Source organism: Macaca nemestrina, chromosome 2 (assembly GCF_043159975.1).
Source record: "Macaca nemestrina isolate mMacNem1 chromosome 2, mMacNem.hap1, whole genome shotgun sequence".
NCBI classification, from domain to species: Eukaryota; Metazoa; Chordata; class Mammalia; order Primates; family Cercopithecidae; genus Macaca; species Macaca nemestrina.
In genome coordinates this window covers 37,087,089-37,107,233 of record NC_092126.1, presented here as the reverse complement: position 1 = coordinate 37,107,233, position 20,145 = coordinate 37,087,089, and the positions used below count along the sequence as shown (strand labels likewise).

At 43.3% G+C, this 20,145-nt stretch overlaps 2 protein-coding genes across 32 annotated transcripts in view; one reads left to right on the top strand and one right to left on the bottom strand.

Annotated features, from left to right (window-relative positions):
- The window catches only part of LOC105469894 (centrosomal protein 63), a 135,730-nt gene extending 133,791 nt beyond the window's left edge, over positions 1-1,939 (bottom strand). For 5 of the 29 annotated variants that reach the window (XR_003015449.2, XM_024789160.2, XM_024789152.2 and 2 more), the window contains exon 1: positions 1,119-1,620. Coding sequence is in view for 13 of the 29 variants with exons in the window: in XM_024789162.2 (XP_024644930.2) it covers positions 1,119-1,211 (93 nt within the window). In the remaining 16 variants the exon portion in view is untranslated. The other 24 variants (XM_011721483.3, XM_024789161.2, XM_011721486.3 and 21 more) reach the window with 14 other exon arrangements.
- LOC105469896 (anaphase promoting complex subunit 13) lies at positions 1,591-10,495 on the top strand. Of its 3 annotated transcripts, none has more exons than XM_011721492.2 (3): positions 1,591-1,712; positions 5,276-5,401; positions 9,461-10,495. In XM_011721492.2, exons 2-3 carry the CDS (start codon positions 5,303-5,305, stop codon positions 9,584-9,586), a joined length of 225 nt encoding a protein of 74 aa, XP_011719794.1. In that variant the 5' UTR covers positions 1,591-1,712; positions 5,276-5,302; the 3' UTR covers positions 9,587-10,495. The 3 variants fall into 3 exon arrangements, with proteins under 3 accessions (XP_011719794.1, XP_011719793.1, XP_070947045.1); XM_011721491.3 differs by lacking the exon at positions 1,591-1,712 and adding an exon at positions 2,043-2,332; XM_071090944.1 differs by lacking the exon at positions 1,591-1,712 and adding an exon at positions 2,799-2,817.
- The last annotated feature ends 9,650 nt before the right edge of the window (positions 10,496-20,145 follow it).

The following is a 20,145-nucleotide window of genomic DNA, read 5'->3' as shown; positions in this document are numbered from 1 at the left end:
CGGGGGCGGGCAGGGGACTAAAATAACATAAAGATCGGAAATTCAGTTCCTGAAACCTTGTGTCAATGTTGGCTTTAGCTGAATTCCAAATCAAGTTGACATTTTTTGAAAGCAGGAAGCAATGACAGAGTGGACTACTGATGCTGTCACCATCTGCCAGCACAACGTAAATTAGAACAGAAAGGACTAAGCAAAGGCATTCCACCTTTTAAAGAGAGAAAATGGCATCAGTACAATCAACATATACAATTTTTACAAACAACTTTTAGAGTTGCATCTACATACATTTTAAAAGGCAGTGTGCCTGTTTATAAATCTCTACCCCATTTTACTTTGAGCCTTTTTTACTACCCTGATCACTGATCATGCCACAGTCAAAAGGCAATCTCAAAAATTAATCTAAAAATGGTACTGCATTCCAAATAAGAAAATATATATACTTTGTTTTACTATTAAGCTACAGCTAACAGAAATCTAATCAACGATCCTTATGATTTTCTCCTACCTAAAAAATAAACGCAAGCACGTGAGGAACTGTATAAATACAGAGCATCTACCCTACAATACTGCTTTATAAAAGAATAAATTCTTTTAATAAGTTTAACCGGACATAAAGCTCAGGGAAAACTACTTTGTGCATATTAGTGTACGGTGCTTAAACTATACAAGATGACTAGTCTCTGACATCATACACATCTTTACTCTCCTGATGTCGTAAACGACATAAAAAAAACCGCATTATAAGCCTAAATGTACTGTCTTCAAGTATCTCCATGATTAAAGTGTTCCTAAGAAACCGTCCTTGTTTCTTTCTATCCCTGATCTGTGTGCATGGAGCAGTTAGTTCAGGGTTCTCCAATTTCAGTCCACGATTTCTGCCATATTTCCGTACCTGCTGTACTAAACATAACCGTTTACACCAACTCACTATTTTAAAAGCTGCCAACCTTAACATGCCACCCTAAATGAGCGGGTCCCCTTGTGCCGTGAATGAAGTAGTCCTAACAGCGCTAGCTAAACAGCAGCCCTGGCCGGGAGGCCGCACAGGGGTCCCTCCGCTGAAAAGAAAGGTGGGTCCGCCGGGAAAGGTGACTACTGGGCGCAGCTCGCCCGCCCACCTGGCCACTCTCCGAAGCGCCCCCAGCCACCCGGCCTCCGAGGAAACGCTGTGACCACCTGGCGGGGCCGAACCGCGCGCCGGGCTGCGCCATGCCGTACTACGCCGGTGTGCAGGACATAGCGGGCCAGGCCGTGGGACGGGGCTCCGGGGCGGACGCGAGCCGGCGGGGAGGCGCCTGGTGGTTCGCAGACTGTTGCGCGAACCGGCCGCAAGCCATGAGGCCGCGAAGCCAGAGTCACCAAGGCAGCCTGGGCCGCCTCCAGACCAGGACGCGCTCGCCCCTTGCGCTTCCGTCTTGCGCACGGGCGGTTACACGGCTGCAGCAAGCGCACCCCTCAGCCTTCCCGCCGTTACCTCGGGCGTGCACTGCGCACGCGCGCCACCACTAAGCTTAAGTCCAACCTCAGCAGTCGGAGCGTTCGTTCCGCCCACTGCCCCCACACTTTTAATAATTGAATCAATGTCTTCTCCAGACTTCCCCTGCACGCGAGCAAATGGACTCACCCACATCCGGGAATCCGAGAAAGAGCGTGCAGACACGTGATGCGGGGCGTGGCAGGAGGAAGCGTCTGCCGCGCTGGGCCGCGTAACGGTAAGGGTTTGCAGCGCCCCCGGCCTAGGTTTTGGAGGCGCGGGAATGCGTTCGTGGCTCAGTGTCGGACTTCCCCCTATTTCCATCGGCCGAGGCTGTCACTTTACGCTCATAACCATTTTCTTTACTGCACGCTGTGTCGGGAGGAAAGGGACTTGCTTGGCACCCCAGACCTCCCCGTCTCCGCTTCCACGTTTGGTACATCCTGCCTCAGGCCGGAAGCCGCGGCTGAGGGGCGGCCTCTCGTACAGTGTGGTGGCCTGCGAGGCTCATTTCTAGCAAGGAACAATATTTTCCCGCTTTGACCTTACAAATACATGTTTACAAAGCTATAATGTATAGAAATGGATAAGACATGTCCCTGTCCCGGGAAACGCAGGCACTGCGTGTCTGGAAAGACATACATCTGGGCTGTTCGACAGGCTCCCTAGTTGGTGCCATGCTCTGTGCTTAGGGAACTATGAGATCCCCGGTGGGTACTGGGACCGCGCTCAGCCTGAGGTTTGGAGGCGGCCTCCTACAGGAAGCGACTTGAGACCTGAGATTTTTAGACTGACTATGGGTTCGCTGGAATAAAAAGGAAGAAACAAACAGCATTGCAGGCATCGGGACTGTCACGTGTAAGAAAAGTTTGTTCAGGAAACAGTGGTCGTATTGTGTGACGAGTACTTGGGACGGTGGCTGTGCCTTGGGCGTTGATTATCTTGTTGCTTTCCATCCTTCCAGCCCCTTAAGAGTGAAGGCACCTTCACGCCTAACCCCGGAAATGGGATGTTGACCTCCAAGAGCTGACGCCTGCGTTGATCTTGAAAGGAAGAGTGGCATTAGTGATGTGGAAAGGGGGGTTTTAACTGTCAAGGCTGGAAAATGTGACAGGGTTTGAGGTGTTTGGAGAAGGGACAGGTGAAAAAGATTGAGGCCAAATTGTAGAAAGATCTACTAAGGAATCCTGGGTACAAAATGTACACATAACAGTTGGAGACAATAATACCTGAGCAATTGATCACAAAGCTTGTTTAGTAGATTTAAGTTAGGACAAGAAGCAAGAGTTCAAGGATAGAAGGCCTACTGAAGCTCGAGTGATCTGAGAAAACCTTACTAAAAGGTGGAAAACCTATGTGGGCCTGGGAAAGTCAGGTTTGGATCAGCTGAGGAAAGTGAAAAGGGTATCCGAGGAGACACAGCGCAAGGACAAAGGAGTAGCAGCAGGGAAGTGGGGAGCTCTTATAAGACAGGGACTTCAAAAGTATAACCAAAACTTCGTCTTGCTTTGAGTTATCCACTGGGTAGTAGGGGGTTAATTATTGAGTACTGGATTAATTAAGCCCTCACCTGGCTCACCGGTGACAGAAGTAGCAGGGCGCGTTTTGCTTAAGTTTTGCCCAGATCTTTTAAACCCTTTCCTACACACCAATCTGTGTATAATTTTTGCCAAGGTGTTGGGGATATCTTGCAGTTATCCTATGGGGGACATCTGTGAGCCTTTTTTTTTTTTTTTTTTTTTTTTGAGACCAAGTCTTTTTTTTTTTTTTTTTTTTTTTGAGACGGAGTCTTGCTCTGTCACCCAGGCTGGAGTGCAGTGGCCAGATCTCGGCTCATTGCAAGCTCCGCCTCCCGGGTTCACGCCATTCTCCTGCCTCAGCCTCCCGAATAGCTGGGACTACAGGTGCCTGCCACCACGCCCGGCTAATTTTTTGTGTTTTTAGTAGAGACGGGGTTTCACCGTGTTAGCCAGGATAGTCTCGATCTCCTGACCTCGTGATCCGCCCACCTCGGCCTCCCAAAGTGCTGGGATTACAGGCGTGAGCCACCGCGCCCGGCCATGTGAGCCATTTTTACAAAAACTTCCACCTGCCTTGGCCCAAACCTCAGCATTCTTAGGCACAGGAGCTCATGAACATACTGAGATAACACTAAAATGGACTATGGGAAGGGACCAACTACAGACCTGACACAAATCCTCAAGGCAAGACGATGTCTGAAGTTGACCTTGTAAAGGAAAAGGCTTCCTTCCTTAAAATAGCACCCAGGCTGAGCTCTGAAAAAAGCACCTCAAGACGGTGGGTTCCACCCCGCCCCCGCCAAAATTGCTTATTGTGTGAGTCTCCATAGTCTCAGAAACTGAGAATAACTGAGAGTACCTTTGATGCCAGTGGCTTCTGGGCTTTTTGGATTGTGACTTTGTAACAGGGAGCACCCATAGGATGACGCCTATGATGAATCAGGGCCCAACCTTGGAAACAGGGAATCCAAAAGTATCCTCCAAGCTAGCCAGCCTTTTGGATTAGAAAGCATACCACAGATAGGATGAAATTAAGCAAGGTTGTCTGCTTCTGAATTAAATAATTCATTAACTAAGGACCTATTTATTCTTTGTTATCTATAAGTAATTATTAAGACTGAACTTTCTTTTTAAGTTTAAGATAATATATTATTGCTTTACAATAAATGATAGCTCTTTTCAATCTGTTCAAGTATGTTTGAATCTGTCTTGTAGAACAAGATGTATGTGATTCAAATATAGATAAGTAAATATCATTTAATATATATTGAGCATAATTTTAGAGGGGAAAACATGTTCACATACTACGAATTAGAATCCAGCGGAAAATTTTAAGTCTGGATATTGCATAACAGTTTGCTAAGCATAAAGCAAAACATAAATTAAGGTAATTGAAAAGAAATATATTGGTATCTGTGAACTCTGGTACAAAGCAGAGTTCAGTAGTAATACATTTAAATTTAAAATACAAGTAAATGATCCCAGATCCTACACTAAGTGTGGCCCATGACTTACCATTTTAAGAAAATTGCTGGTAGGGTGTGAATTGGTCATTTGTTGGGGTTTTTATTGCAGCTTCAGAGAAAAATGGGGAATCAGCCATGGTCAAGGAGCTAAATAAGTATCCTGGCCATTTGGGCCAGAAATTAAAGGGAGTGCAGCATTAAGAATTAGAGGAAGGAACCTCCAAGGAAGGAGCTATCCCAAAGGGAAGCAGAAACTGGAGAAACCAGCAGTATGAGGTTCTACCACTGGTGTTCACCTAGAAGTGCTTTGTTCAGATCGCAGCCTGGGTACTATTTTAGGGAAGGAAGTCATTTCCTTTACAGTATGTTCATGTGACTCCTGTGCCTAAGAATGCTGAGGTTTGAGCCAGGGGCTAGAAAGGAAACTTAGCAGGCCATTATGAATCAGGGACTCATCAAAGGCATCACAAACAGGAAAAGGTGAATGTTCAAGTTAGAAGAGAAGAGCTACATTGAGATGCAACATATTAATATTTGAGGGCCTCATTTAAGAACGTGTTTCTCTCCTGTCACACTCTATGACACTGGTCTGTCAACTGGCCATGCCTGTCCAGTATACACTATAAAATATGTATCAGCTGGGGTTGTAGAGAGGAAGTATGATCAAAGTAGTCACCCAGCCCATATGAGAAAATGAACCTTTTCCCAAAAGGTAGCCCCAGACTATAAAGACTATAAAGCCTGGAGAATCCCTATAGTGGATTATAGCATCGCTTCAGTCATTGTGTTTAAGAAATAACCTCTTTGGCTTACAGATTTGATAAGATCAAAGCTGCAGGAAAATGGACAGTGAGGTTCAGAGAGATGGAAGGATCTTGGATTTGATTGATGATGCTTGGCGAGAAGACAAGCTGCCTTATGAAGATGTCGCAATACCACTGGTAGGTTATGATTTGAGCTGAGGGTGGGTTAAAGGTATTGATCTGGCAGTAACTAGTGGAGGAGGGATATCAATGGAAGATAAACTAATGTGGCAAAGAAATCAAAGCTGTGGAATTCTCTAACTCTAGAAGCCTCTGGAGAGCATCTAGTTGTATGTTTCATGTGAAGAAAGATGTGGTTCAGGGAGCTAGCATGGCCAGGTCAGTTAGGAGTCATGCCAGGACTAGAGCCCAGATTTTCTGAGCCATTGTCTGTCCACCACATGAAAACCAGAAAAACCAAATAATGAGAGTTTAATGCACAAGATGGGGAGGAACGAGAAGCAGCAGCATATGAGCTCTGTTTCTTACTTCCCTGCCTGTGGCTCATCAGTCTTTTGGCATTTTTAGAAACTCACATTCTTGGAACATACACCTATCTTGTGTTCCCTGGAAAATATTCAGAATATACCTGGGCATTCTTTTGTGTTTAGGCCAGCGGCCTTCTAGAATACTCTTTTCTTCCCTATCTTTGGAAAACTCTGCTGCAGGGAGTTTGTTAAACCTCATGTAATAAGTGATCCAAAAGGTTTGCTTATATAAATGTTTATTTACAATCCTATTTATGTCATAGAGGCCTAAAAAAGGGAAAATGGGACTGTTTTTCTTTAAAGCATGCCAGCTGCCCTGAGAAGAGTAGTTAGTATTAAATAAAATATAATTTATAGTTAGAATATCTGCTGCTGCTGTTTACAAAGAAATAAAATAGTTCATCTGTATTTTCATTTACGAATAAGAGATAGTAATATGTTCAGTGAATAATATACATATCAAATAACAAGTCATAGCTTAGTTCAAGCTTAGGGAAATAGTCAAAAGAAAGAGCATAATAAGAATTATAGATGTCATTTATTGAATACCAGTTTTATGCCATGGACTGAGGTTGGAAATATACATTATCTCTAATTCTTAAACAACCTTGTGAGGGAGGTGCTCTTAGTCCCATTTTATAGGAAAAGAATAGGATCAGAAAGGGGAACTTGCCCAAAGTCTGGTAGCAGATAAGTAGGGCTTCATATAACATATACTGAGGTCTGTGAAGTTCCAGATCCTGTCTTGTGAACTTTTGTTCATTCATTCCACAAGCATTTTTTGAAGCCTACTGTGTGCCATACGACTATGTGAACATAAGATACAGTTCCTGCTCCTTGAGGGGTCTAGAAAAGCAACACTTATAGATAAGTAATTGTGATAATATTCTAGGTGGGGGCATAAACAGCCACATCATATAGGAAGTGACTGATTGCCTGGTGGGCATCAGAAAGGCTTCTGAGAGAATGTCATGTTTAAGCTGGGTCATAAGGAAGGACCAGAAGTTTAGTGGAGATAGACAAGGGTACTGCTGCAGAGGGGCATAGATGTGTAAAGGCCCAGAGGTTTGAAAGGTTTTGGGACATGGTGAGTCATTCACTGTGGATGAAGAATACGTTTGTCACGTAAGTAGGCTGAAAAGTTGGGCTTGGATCAGACTGAGAGAGGTATTTGATACCACACTTAGACCTCATCCTCAGGAGATCCAGGAATGAATGATCTTAAAAGCAAGACTGCTATGCTCAGATTTGGCTTTTGGAAAATCGGTTTAGCAGCATTGTTAGAGATGGTGTGATATGGAAAAAGGGGCAAATGAGACGAATTGGCAAGCTATTGTGGTGGTCTAGGCAAGGGAGGAGGGCCTGAACAAAGTCAAGAAAATAAAGGAGACGTCCATTTCTGGAGAATGTTATGGCTCAGATTGGAGAACATTTGTGTGGCAGGAGATGAAGGAGAGGGAAGTTTCCCTGCTAACTTCTAGGCGAAGTTGGCTTGGCCCTGCTGCTAATCCATACCTTTCGCTTGTCCTGTCATTCTAAGGCAGTGTGTATGCCAGTTAGGATTTGCTGCATAACAAATCACCCCAAAGATTAGTGACTTAAAAGAGCAACTGTTTATATTTCATGATTTCGTAGCTCAGCTGGGAGGGACTTCTAGTCTGTGCTAGCTCAGCTGATCCCTGCCAGGCTTGCTTGTGTTGTGCAGCCAGCCAACAGACTGTCTGGAGGCTGGGTAATCAAGGACTGTCTCACATGTCTGGCAGTTAACAAGCTGTCCGCTGGGTGATGGGGTGACTATGCCATGGTCTCTGGTATCCAGCAGGCTAGCCCGGACTTCGCAGTCTCAGGGTTCCAAGAGCAACCTGAGAGGAGACCACAGAGCTTCGTGGAGCTTAGGCCAAGAACTAGCCCACTGGCATGACAGCTTCATTCTGTTGGCCAAAATAACTCCCAGGGCCAATCCAAATCCAAGATTGGGGAAATCAGTTTCACCTTTTGATAAGAGTAGCTGCAAAGAACTAAGGGCATTTTACAGTACACCATAATGGATAGCTGGGTTTATGACACTTTTGTTTTTGTTTTCCAGGCATATATGCGATTTGATGTGTTGGCATGTATTGAACGGGACGATAGATACCAAACAAAAGACACATTATTTTAGAAAGCATACCACAGATAGTATGAAATTAAGCAAAGTTGTCTGCTTCTGAATTAAATAATTCATTAACTAAGGATACTATTTATTCTTTGTCATCTATAAGTAATTATTAGGACTGATTGCTTTACAATAAATGATAGCTCTTTTCAATCTGTTCAAGTATGTTTGAATCTGTCTTGTAGAACAAGATGTATGTGATTCAAATATAGATAAGCATAATATTAGAGGGGAAAACATATTCACATACTACAAATTAGAATCCAGTGGAAAATTTTAAGTCTGGATATTGCATAACAGTTTGCTAAGCGTAAAACAAAACATAAATTAAGATAATCGAAAAGAAATATGTTGGTATCTGTGAACTCTGGTACAAAGCAGAGTTTCAGTAGTAATACATTTAAATTTGAAATACAAGTAAATGATCCCAGATCCTATACTAAGTGTGGCCCATGACTTACCGTTTTATGAAAATTGCTGGTAGGGTGTGAAGTGGTCATTTGTTGGGGTTTTTGTTGCCCTGCTCCACCACTAGGGGGAGGTATCATCTACTAGTTACATTTTCAGTGTTTCCTGCCCTACCTCCATTTTTATTATAATATAGACATGTTGGGCCAGGCGCAGTGGCTTGCGCCTGTAATCCCAGCACTTTGGGAGGCCAAGGCGGGTGGATCACCTGAAGTCGAGAGTTCGAGAGCAGCCTGACCAACATGGAGAAACCCCATCTCTACTAAAAAAAAAAAAAAAAATACAAAATTAGCTGGGAGTGGTGGTGCATGCCTGTAATCCCAGCTACTTGGGAGGCTGAGGCAGGAGAATCACGTGAACCCAGGAGACAGAGGTTGTGGTGAGCCGAGATCACGCCATTGCACTCCAGCCTGGGCAACAAAAGCGAAACTCCATCTCAAAAAAAAAAAAAAAAAAAAAAAGACCTGTTTGGTCCAAGGTCATTTTTTGGATACATTTCTTGTGTCTAAGGAATATGCCAGCAAACTAGTATTCTTTTAAAGCACGCTCCCCCAAAAGAAGATTTAGGATTGGCTCATCTCAGTGTTCCTAACCGCTAATAATAATAGCAAATATTCCTTGAGCACCAGATACCCCACACAGTGCTCAGCACTTGATCTAACCTCACCTGATCCTTACAGTAGTCTTGTGAGGTGATGGCTCTTTTTTTCTCCCATTTGCCAAGGAGGAAACAAAGGCCCCAAGGGTTTGCATACCTTGCCCAAGTAACCCAGCAAATGGGAGAGTTGTGGTCTTGGATCCTAGTTGGCTTCCAAAAGCCTCTGCCCTTAACCCTTCTGCCACGGTGCCTCCTTCACAAATGTCAGAGTCAAAATGCCCATCACTCCCTATTGAAGAAGGCCCAGGCCATGTTTGAGTGATACTTCTGATCGTTTCCTCACGTGTATGATTTTAGCTTTTTTAGAATACACATATCAGTTATGTTGCCTGTTCCTAGGAACTCACAAGCTTTAATTCTAAGTGTTCTTGAGTTCCAAGAAAATACAGAATATATTACTGTTCTGAATTTCTATTGTACCTTTTCAGAATGAGCTTCCTGAACCTGAACAAGACAATGGTGGCACCACAGAATCTGTCAAAGAACAAGAAATGAAGTGGACAGACTTAGCCTTACAGTACCTCCATGAGAATGTTCCCCCCATTGGAAACTGACACTTGGCTCCTTTCTTGTATATGGATTTTCTAAAAGCACACAGATAAAGCATGTTTTGTTTCAGTCTCCTAAATCAAATCTTTGAGTAATAAATCAGCACTCAAAAATGTATACCCATTTAGTTTGTGGTAGCAAAGTGCGATGTGAAAATGTTCACCAGAATGAGAAACTGAGATTTGTCAGTAATGGTGAATATTTGGCTCTTTAAACCTAAAACTCTTCATTGAGTAGCTTGTATTTGAACAAGACTGGTTAAACATTTGCCTTTACTTCTGATTTTGCTTTACTGTCAAAGTTTAACACCTTCCAACTACTCATGTGTGTCCTGTAACACAGGGGATTGAACGTATGAGAGGGAAAGGCAAAGGAAAAAGGAAGCCAGATACTGGGAGAATTACTAACTTCTCATACTTCCCCACATTGAGAAGCATTCGGAGTGTATTTAGCCTGTAGGTGTTGTGATATGCAAATATTCCATTCCCTGGTTACTGGCATTCCTAAGATTCTTCATGGTATTTTCAAACTTTGGATAAATTTACAGATTAGAAAGATATCTGACACTTACCTCTGTTCTCCCTACAACTTCCTTTTGTGCTGCTGGAAAGGATCTTTGGCTAGGTGGACCATTAGTTTTATTCAGTAGTGGCATTTCCTATTTTCTCAAAGCCCTTTCAGTTATAACCACCCCACTGTGGAATCAGTATTTAGTTACACATTTGTATAAGAACCTGTATTTTGAAAAACACATTTGTGTATATTTCCTGGAATTATTTGCCTGTTAAACAGTGTCTTTCGTGTGCTCTCCCCAGATTGTAAACGCTGTAAGAAGCAGCCCTGGCTGCCTGTATCTGTATCCCTTGTTGAAACTCTGAAAACACTGAATAACTAAAATCTCTTCTCATCCTTTTTATGCTGGGTCTTTTTGTTTACTTAGCTTTTAGGAGGAAGAGGTATGTGAAAAAACAAATTAGCTTATTTTAGATTTTCAATCACAAACATGATTTTAGCAGCTATCCTATAATCCAAACACATCCAGGCTGATTTCTTCTCTTTGCATCAGTAGTTCTACCTTGAAATCATTGATCTTCAGAATAAAGACCCCAGTCCCTTCAATAAGCAAAGAAAGACAACCTAATACAAAAGAGAATTACAATATTTCAAAAAAATTATACAAGAGAAAAAGCTTTTCAAAAAATTAAAGTGCCTAGAATGCCACAGTTCTTTCACATTCTTGTTAAATGAGGATTTTACAGCTTTCTTGTGGTATGTAATCTCTGAGACACATCTAAGAACTTGACAAATGTTCATGTGAATGCTGCCTAGCCTTTCCCTGGAATATTAGTAGACCAGTAAAATATGAAAGCTATTCTTGATTTCTGCTGAACCAGAATATGATGTCTGGAATACAGCCATTGGTTTGTGTCTATGACACTCATCTGATAACTGCCCCCACCCCCACGAATAGCCTCTGGGCAAGTTCATAAACTCATTGTATCAGGAATTAGGTGACCTAATCTGGGCTAGTCAGATTTTTGTCAACTAGGGCTTCGAAATCTTTGTCTAGGACTGGCTTGAGGAGGATGGGCACAAGAAGTGCTAAGTTGCTGTTACAGGGTAGCTTTCTTCAATTGTCTCTACCAAAACACCCAAAAAGGGAAGTATCTGGAGAGGGAGGCCGAGAGGCTGTGTGGCCTATTGGTTCCTGCCAGCTTTCCAGTTTAGAGCCTGCATATTGCTTTTCTCTGTGGGAGGCACCATGGCTGGCACTGGGAATATAGCAGTGAACAAAGTAAGTATGGCTTCTCCCTTCGTGGAGCCTTTAGTTGGGGAGACAAGCATTAAACCATTAGCCATACAAACACATAATTTCAATTTGGGGCATATGCTAGGAAGGAGAAATAGAAGATGTGACTTAGGTTGGGTTCCCAGAAACGAAGCCTGAGGCAGAGATTTCTTGTGCAAGTGATTTATTGAGGTGCTTTCAGAAGAGTCCTGTGAGGTAAACAGGATAGGGCAGGGAAAGAAGCTGAGCCAAGATGTGGTTTGAGCTGAAGTGTAGCTTCCGTCTGATTCGATGAGATTTCTGGACCATGATGACACCAAGAGTTTTCAGTCTGATTCGATGGGATTTCTGGACCATGATGACACCAAGAGTTTTCTCACCTTGAGGCAAGGGGTTAGGCCCTTGTACTGAGTATGAATTGGTCAGTCGTTGGCTTGACCCCTCCCACAATCCCCCAGTGACAGCGTAACCTCCCAGGCATTGCCAGGCGACACGCCTCTGCAGAGTATACTACAGCTGTGAGCCTTTGACGGCTCCCCAGTAGCTGGGGAGATGGGTACTGACAGTGCTACTGCAGTATAGGATAGTATGACTGGAGGGGATCTGATTTATATTGAATAATCCAGGGGAGACCTTGTGATTGGCAGCTTTTATAACACATAATTTGAAATACTAATTTTGTCTGTGATTTTTTTTCCACTCTCCAAGAAGTAACCAGGTCCTGTGTGCTTCCTGTTGCACAGCAGGAAGCAGACATGCTTAACAGTAACCCTAGCGCTTGTTTGGGAAGCAGGGGAGGGTGGGAGAGAAGAGGGTCTGCAGACAGGAGCCTCTAAGGAGGAGTGGAAAGCTGTGTGCCACTCGGTACCACAGTGAGATGGTGAACTTCAGAGTTTCATGGTTTGTTGGGTGCTCCAGAGGAAACCTGCACCTCAACACTGAGTCTTCCAGACGAGGCCAAAACCTCCAAGCTTGGAGCCCCCTCCTACAAGGGCCCCCTCAGACTTGGCAGTGAAGATAATAGCAACGACCCAGATAGACTGAAGGGTAGAGGTCTTTACCCATTTTTCCAGGTCATTCATGAGTGTCCTAAATGCTTGCAAGACCCTAAGAAGGGGAAGGGACACCCCAGTGACCACAGAATTGATTTCTGTTTGCAGTGCAGCAGAGTGAGGCCAAATGGACTTAATTTGCTCTGAAGAAAAGAAATATGCTATCTCTTGTACCCTCCTTGAGCTTGTGAGCCAACACCTGAAGGATGAGTAGTAGTAATAAGGGAAAGAATTGGGAGATGAGGATTGCTTACAGAGAGAGCTAACTGCATAAAGCCAGGAGGTAGAACTGGCATTATAAGCAAGGTGGGTAGGCAGATGTCTGGTTAAAAAAAGTTTTTCTAAGTCATTGAAAGGTTCTAACTAGAGAGAGTGGCCTGATCAGATTGGATTTAAATATATATATGTATATGTGTGTGTGTGTGTGTGTGTGTGTGTGTGTGTGTGTATCCCTTTGGAGGTAAGAATAGAAGTAGAAAGACAAATTAGAAGAGCTTTGCATTGGCTCAAGTGAGAGATGATGGTAGTTTGGATTGGCAAGACAGTTAGAAGTAGAAGGACTTGAAATGTTTGTTCGAGGTGGACCAGACTTGCACAGTGTGAGCACTACCCTCATGACCCAGGGGTTAGATCTCTGAGCTAGACACAGGACTAAAGGTACAGGCCCTATTCTCTGGAAACAGGGTCTGAGTCCAGGGGCTACCCATCCTTTGAAGCCCAACTTAGACTCACATTGTAATAGTATTGTAACAATGACACGATGGTTAATCAAGCACTTCTATGCACTTTAAACACATGAGTTCCAGCCCTGACATTCACTTTTTAAATGGATAGCATTGTCCTCGTTGATCAGGAGATGGTGACTTAAATGACTTGTTCCAAGTTAACATTAGAAGACTTATTCCAGGCTGGACCTGGTGGCTCATGCCTGTAATCCCAACACTTTGGGAGGCTGAGGTGGGCAGATCACCTGAGGTCAGGAGTTTGAGACCAGCCTTGCCAACATGATGAAACCCCGTCTCTACTAAAGGTATATTAAAAACAAAAACAAAAACTAGCTGGGCATGGTGGTGGGCACCTGTAATCCCAGTTACTTGGGACGCTGAGGCAGGAGATTTGCTTGAACCCAGGAAACAGAGGTTGCAGTGAGCTGACACAGTGCCACTGCACTCCGGCCTGGGCCACAGAGTGAGACTCCGTCTGAAAAAAAAAAAAAAAAAAAAAAAAAATAGACTCATTCCAAGTCATTCAAATAGTAAATGGATTCCAACCTAGGATGTCTGATCCCAAAACCCGTGTCCTCTCCCTGGACCTGTTACGTTTCCTGTAAAACTTTCTGCGACATGGGAGGAAAATCCTACCAGAATACTTAGAACTTTAAAGTATGTACCTTGTTTCTAAAATTGAGACAGAGCTAGAAGCATTAATAGGAGCATGGGAGTCATGAAACATTTAAAGGTTCAACCTTTTATCAAACTCATATATAATGTCACCATGAGTCCTGTTGTCACCGGATTTTATACAAGATTAAATCTCTGTAGTTTCAGATTTTGGTGCGTTTGAGAGGATGGTTTAATGTCAATGCTACAATACCCAGCAGGGGGCGCTCAATTCCTTTTAGAAAGTTTGAATCACTGGCTGATTGTTAGCTCTGAACTCTGAAGATTCTCAATACATGTGATCTTTTGCTTGAAAGTGATTCTGCATACCTGGGCTGCCCAAAGTGCTAGGTAGCAGTTTATGTGAGGAAAACACAGCCTCTCCGGGATTCTGGCCAGCCAGGCTTGAACTGAGCAGCTCACCTAGTGGGCTCCTCACTCATGCTTTGTCGGTGGCAAAGTGAGAGCACCCAAAAGGTGAGGGCAGTTCAGAACTTTTGGTTAAAGAAAAAGAGGTCTGGAGCCAGGAATTTTGCTCACCTGTGTCCCCAACTTATAGTCAGGCCTGGGGCTCTTTCATTAAGCTATTTCCCAGATCTCTGCATGAAATCGTTTGGATAATTTAGGCATCATCCAGGAATAATCCATTAGGCTCTAGAAAGACTGTTTTTCTTTAAAAAAAAAAAACAAAAACTCTAGGTTCAGGAGTTCATGTGCAGGTTTGTTAATAGAGGGACACTGTTGTCACAGGAGTTTGGTGTACAGATCATTTCATCACTCAGGTACTAAGCCTAGTACCCAATAGTTATTTCTCCTGATCCCCTCCCTCCATCACCTTCCTCCCTGAAGTAGGCCCCAGTGTCTGCTTTTCCCCTCTTTGTGCCTATTGGTTCTCATTATTTAGCCCCCACTTATGAAAACATGCGGTGTTTGGCTTTCTGTTTCTGCGTTAGTTTGCTAAGGATAATGGCCTTCAGCTCCATCCACATTCCTGCAAAGGACCTGATCTCCTTTTTAATGGCTACATAGCATTCCATGGTGATTATGTACCACATTTTCTTTATTCAGTCTGCTGTTGGTGGGCATTTAGGTTGATTCCATGAAAAGACTGTTTTTCAAAGCTTCCTTTCTTGATTTGGCCCTGCTTTACCCACAATTAAATTTGTTCCCCAGTTTCTCACTCTCACTGTGCCATACCCCATCAGTGAGCTCTCGAGAAAACAGTGGGTAGTGGCAGGCCTGAAAAGGCAGCTGGGTGATCTCCTAAAGGGACTTCATATCTTGTGGCCTTCCTGGCCCAGATGATGGATGGTCCTGACTTCTACACCGGAACCAGCCTGGACCAGCTGCTCAGGCATGCAAGCAAGGCAGTCGCCCTGGGCCTGCACTCAAAAGGGCCTGCATTTGGTATAATGCTCTGCTTTTGCTGTCTTGAAAGTGTTAATAATTTTTTAACAAGGGAGCCACATTTGCATTTTGCACTGGGCCCCATAAATTAGGTAGCTGATCCTTGAATCTATGGTATCCATCAGGGTTCCATGCTGGACAGTGACTAATTCAACCCAGCAAATGCCCTCACCTTAGAAATGAGAATTCAAGGGACTGTGTGTGTCGGCCTTTGGGGTGACAGAAAAGCAGCCAGGGCCAGGAGGAACGACAGGGAAAATGCTGGGGCAGACCCCCGGGCTTGCCAGAGTCCTGACAGGGGTTCAGGTCCTCAAATGACTTCCTAGGCAGTTGCTGAAATTGGTTCCTCAGCTCAACTGAACCATCTGTCTTTTTTGCCTCCTGAAAACTAGCCTGACTGACCATGGGAGGAAGGAGAGGTACAGAACTTGAAGGAAGGTTATCACCCAATCTCAGGGCATGTCCCTGCCTAAATTTCATCTGGCGCTTAGCCAACTACTATATAACCTTGCAGTCTGTCACCCTGGTCACAGCAATGCAGCTGTTGCAGAATCGAGCCTCTGAGTGCTGTAGGTGTGAGAAACACAACTACATAGCTGGGACCCATGGTTACCCCATTCCTTCATTAGTTCTGCTCATTACTATAAGGATTTCCACCTAGATTTTTATTTTAGTTTACCAACTGGGCTGAACCGTATGAAAAAGCTGTTTTTATAAATCAAAACTAGTCAGATAATTGCAATTTCCTATGTTTTCAGCTAATATTATTACCAAGAGCCAATTGTGTGTGTATACAAACACACAGCACACACAAACCGGATTTGATGGGGCAGGGGGGACAGGCAAAGGGTGGAGAATTTGAAAACAACCAAATGACTCCAAAGGAAGTAGGGGAGAGGCTGACGTACAGACCCATCCCAGTTATTCCACGCCTTCCCTGTGACTCAGATCCCCTTTATCATGCTGCCACCACCCAAAGGCAAAAGGGGTTTTCCTCTGCCCATGCATGATCTCCTCTACCTTCTTGGCATCTCTGCCCATGCTTCCTCCTCACCTGTCATCTTAGTCTCCAGCAGTTCCCCTGTTCCCCTCCACCATGCCCACAGAGTGGTACTCACTCAAAGTGGTACACAGTCTAATGGCACAGGGCTTTTGGAGAGAGAGTGAGGTGGATGCATCCCTGCCTCTTGGCCAGTGAGGATGCCTGACACCTGTCATTGACTAACATCTGATGCAGCCTCCCTTTACTCAGCCCAGACAGACAGGAGGCATGGGTCTGCCTGATGAGGCTGTTCTTCCTGGCCTCATTGTCACCACTCTTGCCTCCCAGTCCCTATTCTCAGGGATGGGTAGATTTTAAGGATATTCTCTCCACTTACCCTGCAGCTCCCTTCTGGGCCGGGAGATTAGGTGCCTATTTTTTAGTTTGAGATCTCAGTCCAGGCATACAGGCATCATACAGCAAGGGCTCCAGGAGTGCAAGAAAAATGAGTCCCAGGCTGGCTTGTAGATTCTCAGATGGGCTGGAGGCAGAAGTGGAGAGGGCTGGAGCTCTAGTCTCTCTCCCTCGCATTGACTCTGCAGCCTGCCTCTTTCAATGAATCAATCTCCATGTTTGTTCCTATTTCTCTCCTGCTTCTGTGTTTTCTCCCTTGCTCTTTTATTGTATTATTATTTTTTTTATTTTTATTTTTTATTTTTTGAGACGGAGTCTTGCTCTGTCCCTAGGCTGGAGTGCAGTGGCACAATCTCGGCTCACTGCAAGCTCTGCCTCCCAGGTTCATACCATTCTCCTGCCTCAGCCTCCTGAGTAGCTGGGACTACAGGTGCCCGCCACCATGCCCGGCTAATTTTTTTTTTTCTTTTTTAGTAGAGACAGAGTTTCACCGTGTTAGCCAGGATGGTCTCGATCTCCTGACCTTGTGATCCGCCTGTCTCAGCCTCCCAAAGTGCTGAGGTTATAGGCATGAGCCACCGCGACTGGCCCTCTCCCTTGCTTTTATTCAAGCATTTATCTAAACATCCTAGTCTATACATTGGACTTGTCTTTCTTATGTCATTCAAATTGCAATTATCTCTAAAGTAGAACTTACATCAAATTCGTATCTCATTCTGTTTTACATAATATTTACTTAAAATTATATATAAGTAAAATGTACATAGGCTACCTCGAAGTACAGTGGCTAAGAGTACACACCTTTCAGGCAAGAAGGACCTAGGTTCAAAACCCAGCCAAGCAACACACCAGTCCATCCCCAAGCAGGTTATTTGCCTTTCTGAACCTCAGTTTCCTCATTGAAAATGGGGTTGATAATACTGCTACATGAAAGGTTTCTTGGATGAGTAAATGAGACAATGCAAGTAAAGTGCTTAGAAAAGTTTCTGGCATGTGGTAGCACTTGGTAAATATTAGCCGTTGTTTTTAATGTAATACAATAAGTATTTCAAAAAAAGTTTACATTGACACTCTGAAGTCAAGCAAAGAATAATTTTATTATATAAATAATAACTTGCAGATAATCCTTAGGGATTATTTTACACAGTAGAAACAGCAATGAATTAGGAGACAGAAGACCCGGGTTCAGGTTCTGGCTCCACCATTTGCTGACTGTGTGACCAGGAGCCTGATTGTTAACTTCACTGAGCCTACTTCCTAGGGCTGGAGAGTACAAACATATGGAAAACTGTTTTGTAGTTATAAAGAACGATACACATTTAAGTGAAACATGATTTATTTACTTCATAACTGTGTAATTTCATTCTTAAATTCGTTTCATGTAGCATTTTATTATATGTGCTAATTTAAACCTAATAAATGTACATGTGGGCATATCTGTATCTGAATCTGCATAAACATCTTTTATAAAGTCTGGAAGAGAAGAAAAGAAGCTATTAGCAGGAGTTACTTCTAGGGACAAGATTAAACTGGTAAGGAAGTAAATCATCCCATCTTACTTTACATCCTTCTGAAAAGGCAATGAGGTTTGGGATAATTTTTTCAAGTAATAATGTTGATATTGTGAAAGTCAGAAAAGCATTTTTTTGTTTTGTTTTGTTTTTTGAGACAGAGTCTTGCTGTGTCACTCAGGCTGGTGCAGTGGCACGATCTCAGCTTACTGCAACCTCTGACTTCCAGGTTCAAGCAATTTTCCTGTCTCAGCCTCCCGAGTAGCAGTGGCACGATCTCAGCTTACTGCAACCTCCGACTTCCAGGTTCAAGCAATTTTCCTGTCTCAGCCTCCCGAGTAGCTGGGATTACAGGCATGTGCCACCACGCCCGGCTAATTTTGGTATTTTTAATAGAGATGAGGTTTTGCCATATTGGCCAGGCTGGTCTCAAACTCCTGACCTCAAGTGATCCACCTGCCTCGGCCTCCCAAAGTGCTGAGATTACAGGAGTGAGCCACCGCGCCCAGCCAGAAAAGCATTATTTAAAAAAAAACTACTCTTACTGCCTTTGAATAAATATTTGAAATTTATGTTAAAACTTTTGTCTGCAATCAGTAACTTTTCATTCCTCTAACGTTCAGCAGTGAGCACTAGCTCTGTGCAAAGCACCCTGAGAGAAGCGTTCATAAGTCAGATGTGAATTGTGCCTGACATTACACTGTGTTAGACCAGATAAGACACCATATAAAAAGTCAAAATATAAGAAGAAAGTGATCAGTGTGCCCAGTGCACAATAAATGCTAAAGAAATACTTACTAGATAGATAGTGCAGTGGTGCAAGTAGGCACAGAGATGGATGAATTGATGGATGGATGGATGGATGGATGGATGGATGGATGGATGGATGGGTGGGTGGATGGATGTTGGCAGTACCATGGAAGAGGGGAGTCAGAAAAGAAATAGATCTCTTGCAGTTGAGGGAATTTAGGAAAGCTTTGTGGAGAAGGTAGCCTTTTGAAACAAAGGCCAAATTTGAACATCTGGAGATTAGAAGACGAGTTAGGACAGTACCTTATGGTGATGACATTCTGTCATTTCTGATTTTCTTTCTCCCTCTCTCTCTTCTTTTCAACTAAGGGGTAGTGCTGGTGTGTTTGGAAGCATATGGGAGCATTTTTTTTTTTTTTTTTTTTGGTTGTCACAACGTCTGGGATGGTCGGGGGAGGTACCAGAGAATACTGCTACATTTAGTGAGATGTTGGCCAGGGTTAGTAAATATACTGCAAAGAAGAATTGTTCTATCCAAAACTCTGACAGTGACCACATTGAGAAATACCAGTAAGTGAGAGAAGCATCATAAACAGATGATTACAATGTCATTTAAAAACATCGCTGACATAGATACCTTTACAAGTTTTCTGCTTTTGTTGGCCAGTTCAGTTGATGTGACCTCCCGTCTAGGCAAAGGAGCAGGGAAGTAAGATTGCAAAGGCCTACGATGGGGCGGGGAGCAGTGCTGAGCAGACAGAGAACTAGTCTATGGAGACTGAACTTTGGTCTTCAGGAAAAGGGGGTCCAATCACGGCTTGTAATTAGGGGAATAATCTTGTCACATCAGTCCTTCAGGGAATATCAAACCTCTAATTTTTGAGCCTGTTGTGCAGCCAAAATGTGAAGTGATAACAAGTTTATTTTTTAGAGCTTCATCTTGGCTTTGCTTCAGAAAGCAGAAAGAGTTCATTCTATATTTTTTTAAATTCTCCTTTAAATTTTGTAAAATTTTATTTATAAAATAATAATTTGAAAGACAAATTATTCAACAAATTATGCTGAGACAGTGGTTTTCCATTTAGGAAAAAACAACAACCCAAGTTAGGATTTCAATAATTAAACATGAAAAAGTTGTTAAAGGTGTTAGAAGGAAATGTAGTTGAATACTTTAGGATATCCGAGGTAGGAGAAGCCTTCTTAAGTAAGTTACAAAAGCCAGGAAGCAGAAAGTACAAAAATAGAGCAAAAAATTTCGACATGACAAAAAATACAAATTT

What these genes read in the sequence shown, in the direction of transcription:
- LOC105469896 (XM_011721492.2), top strand. Translation starts at nt 5,303, where the DNA reads ATGGACAGTGAGGTTCAGAGAGATGGAAGGATCTTGGATTTGATTGAT. An exon ending in AAGATGTCGCAATACCACTG is followed by an intron (nt 5,402 to 9,460) that starts GTAGGTTATGAT and finishes GTACCTTTTCAG; the next exon opens with AATGAGCTTCCTGAACCTGA.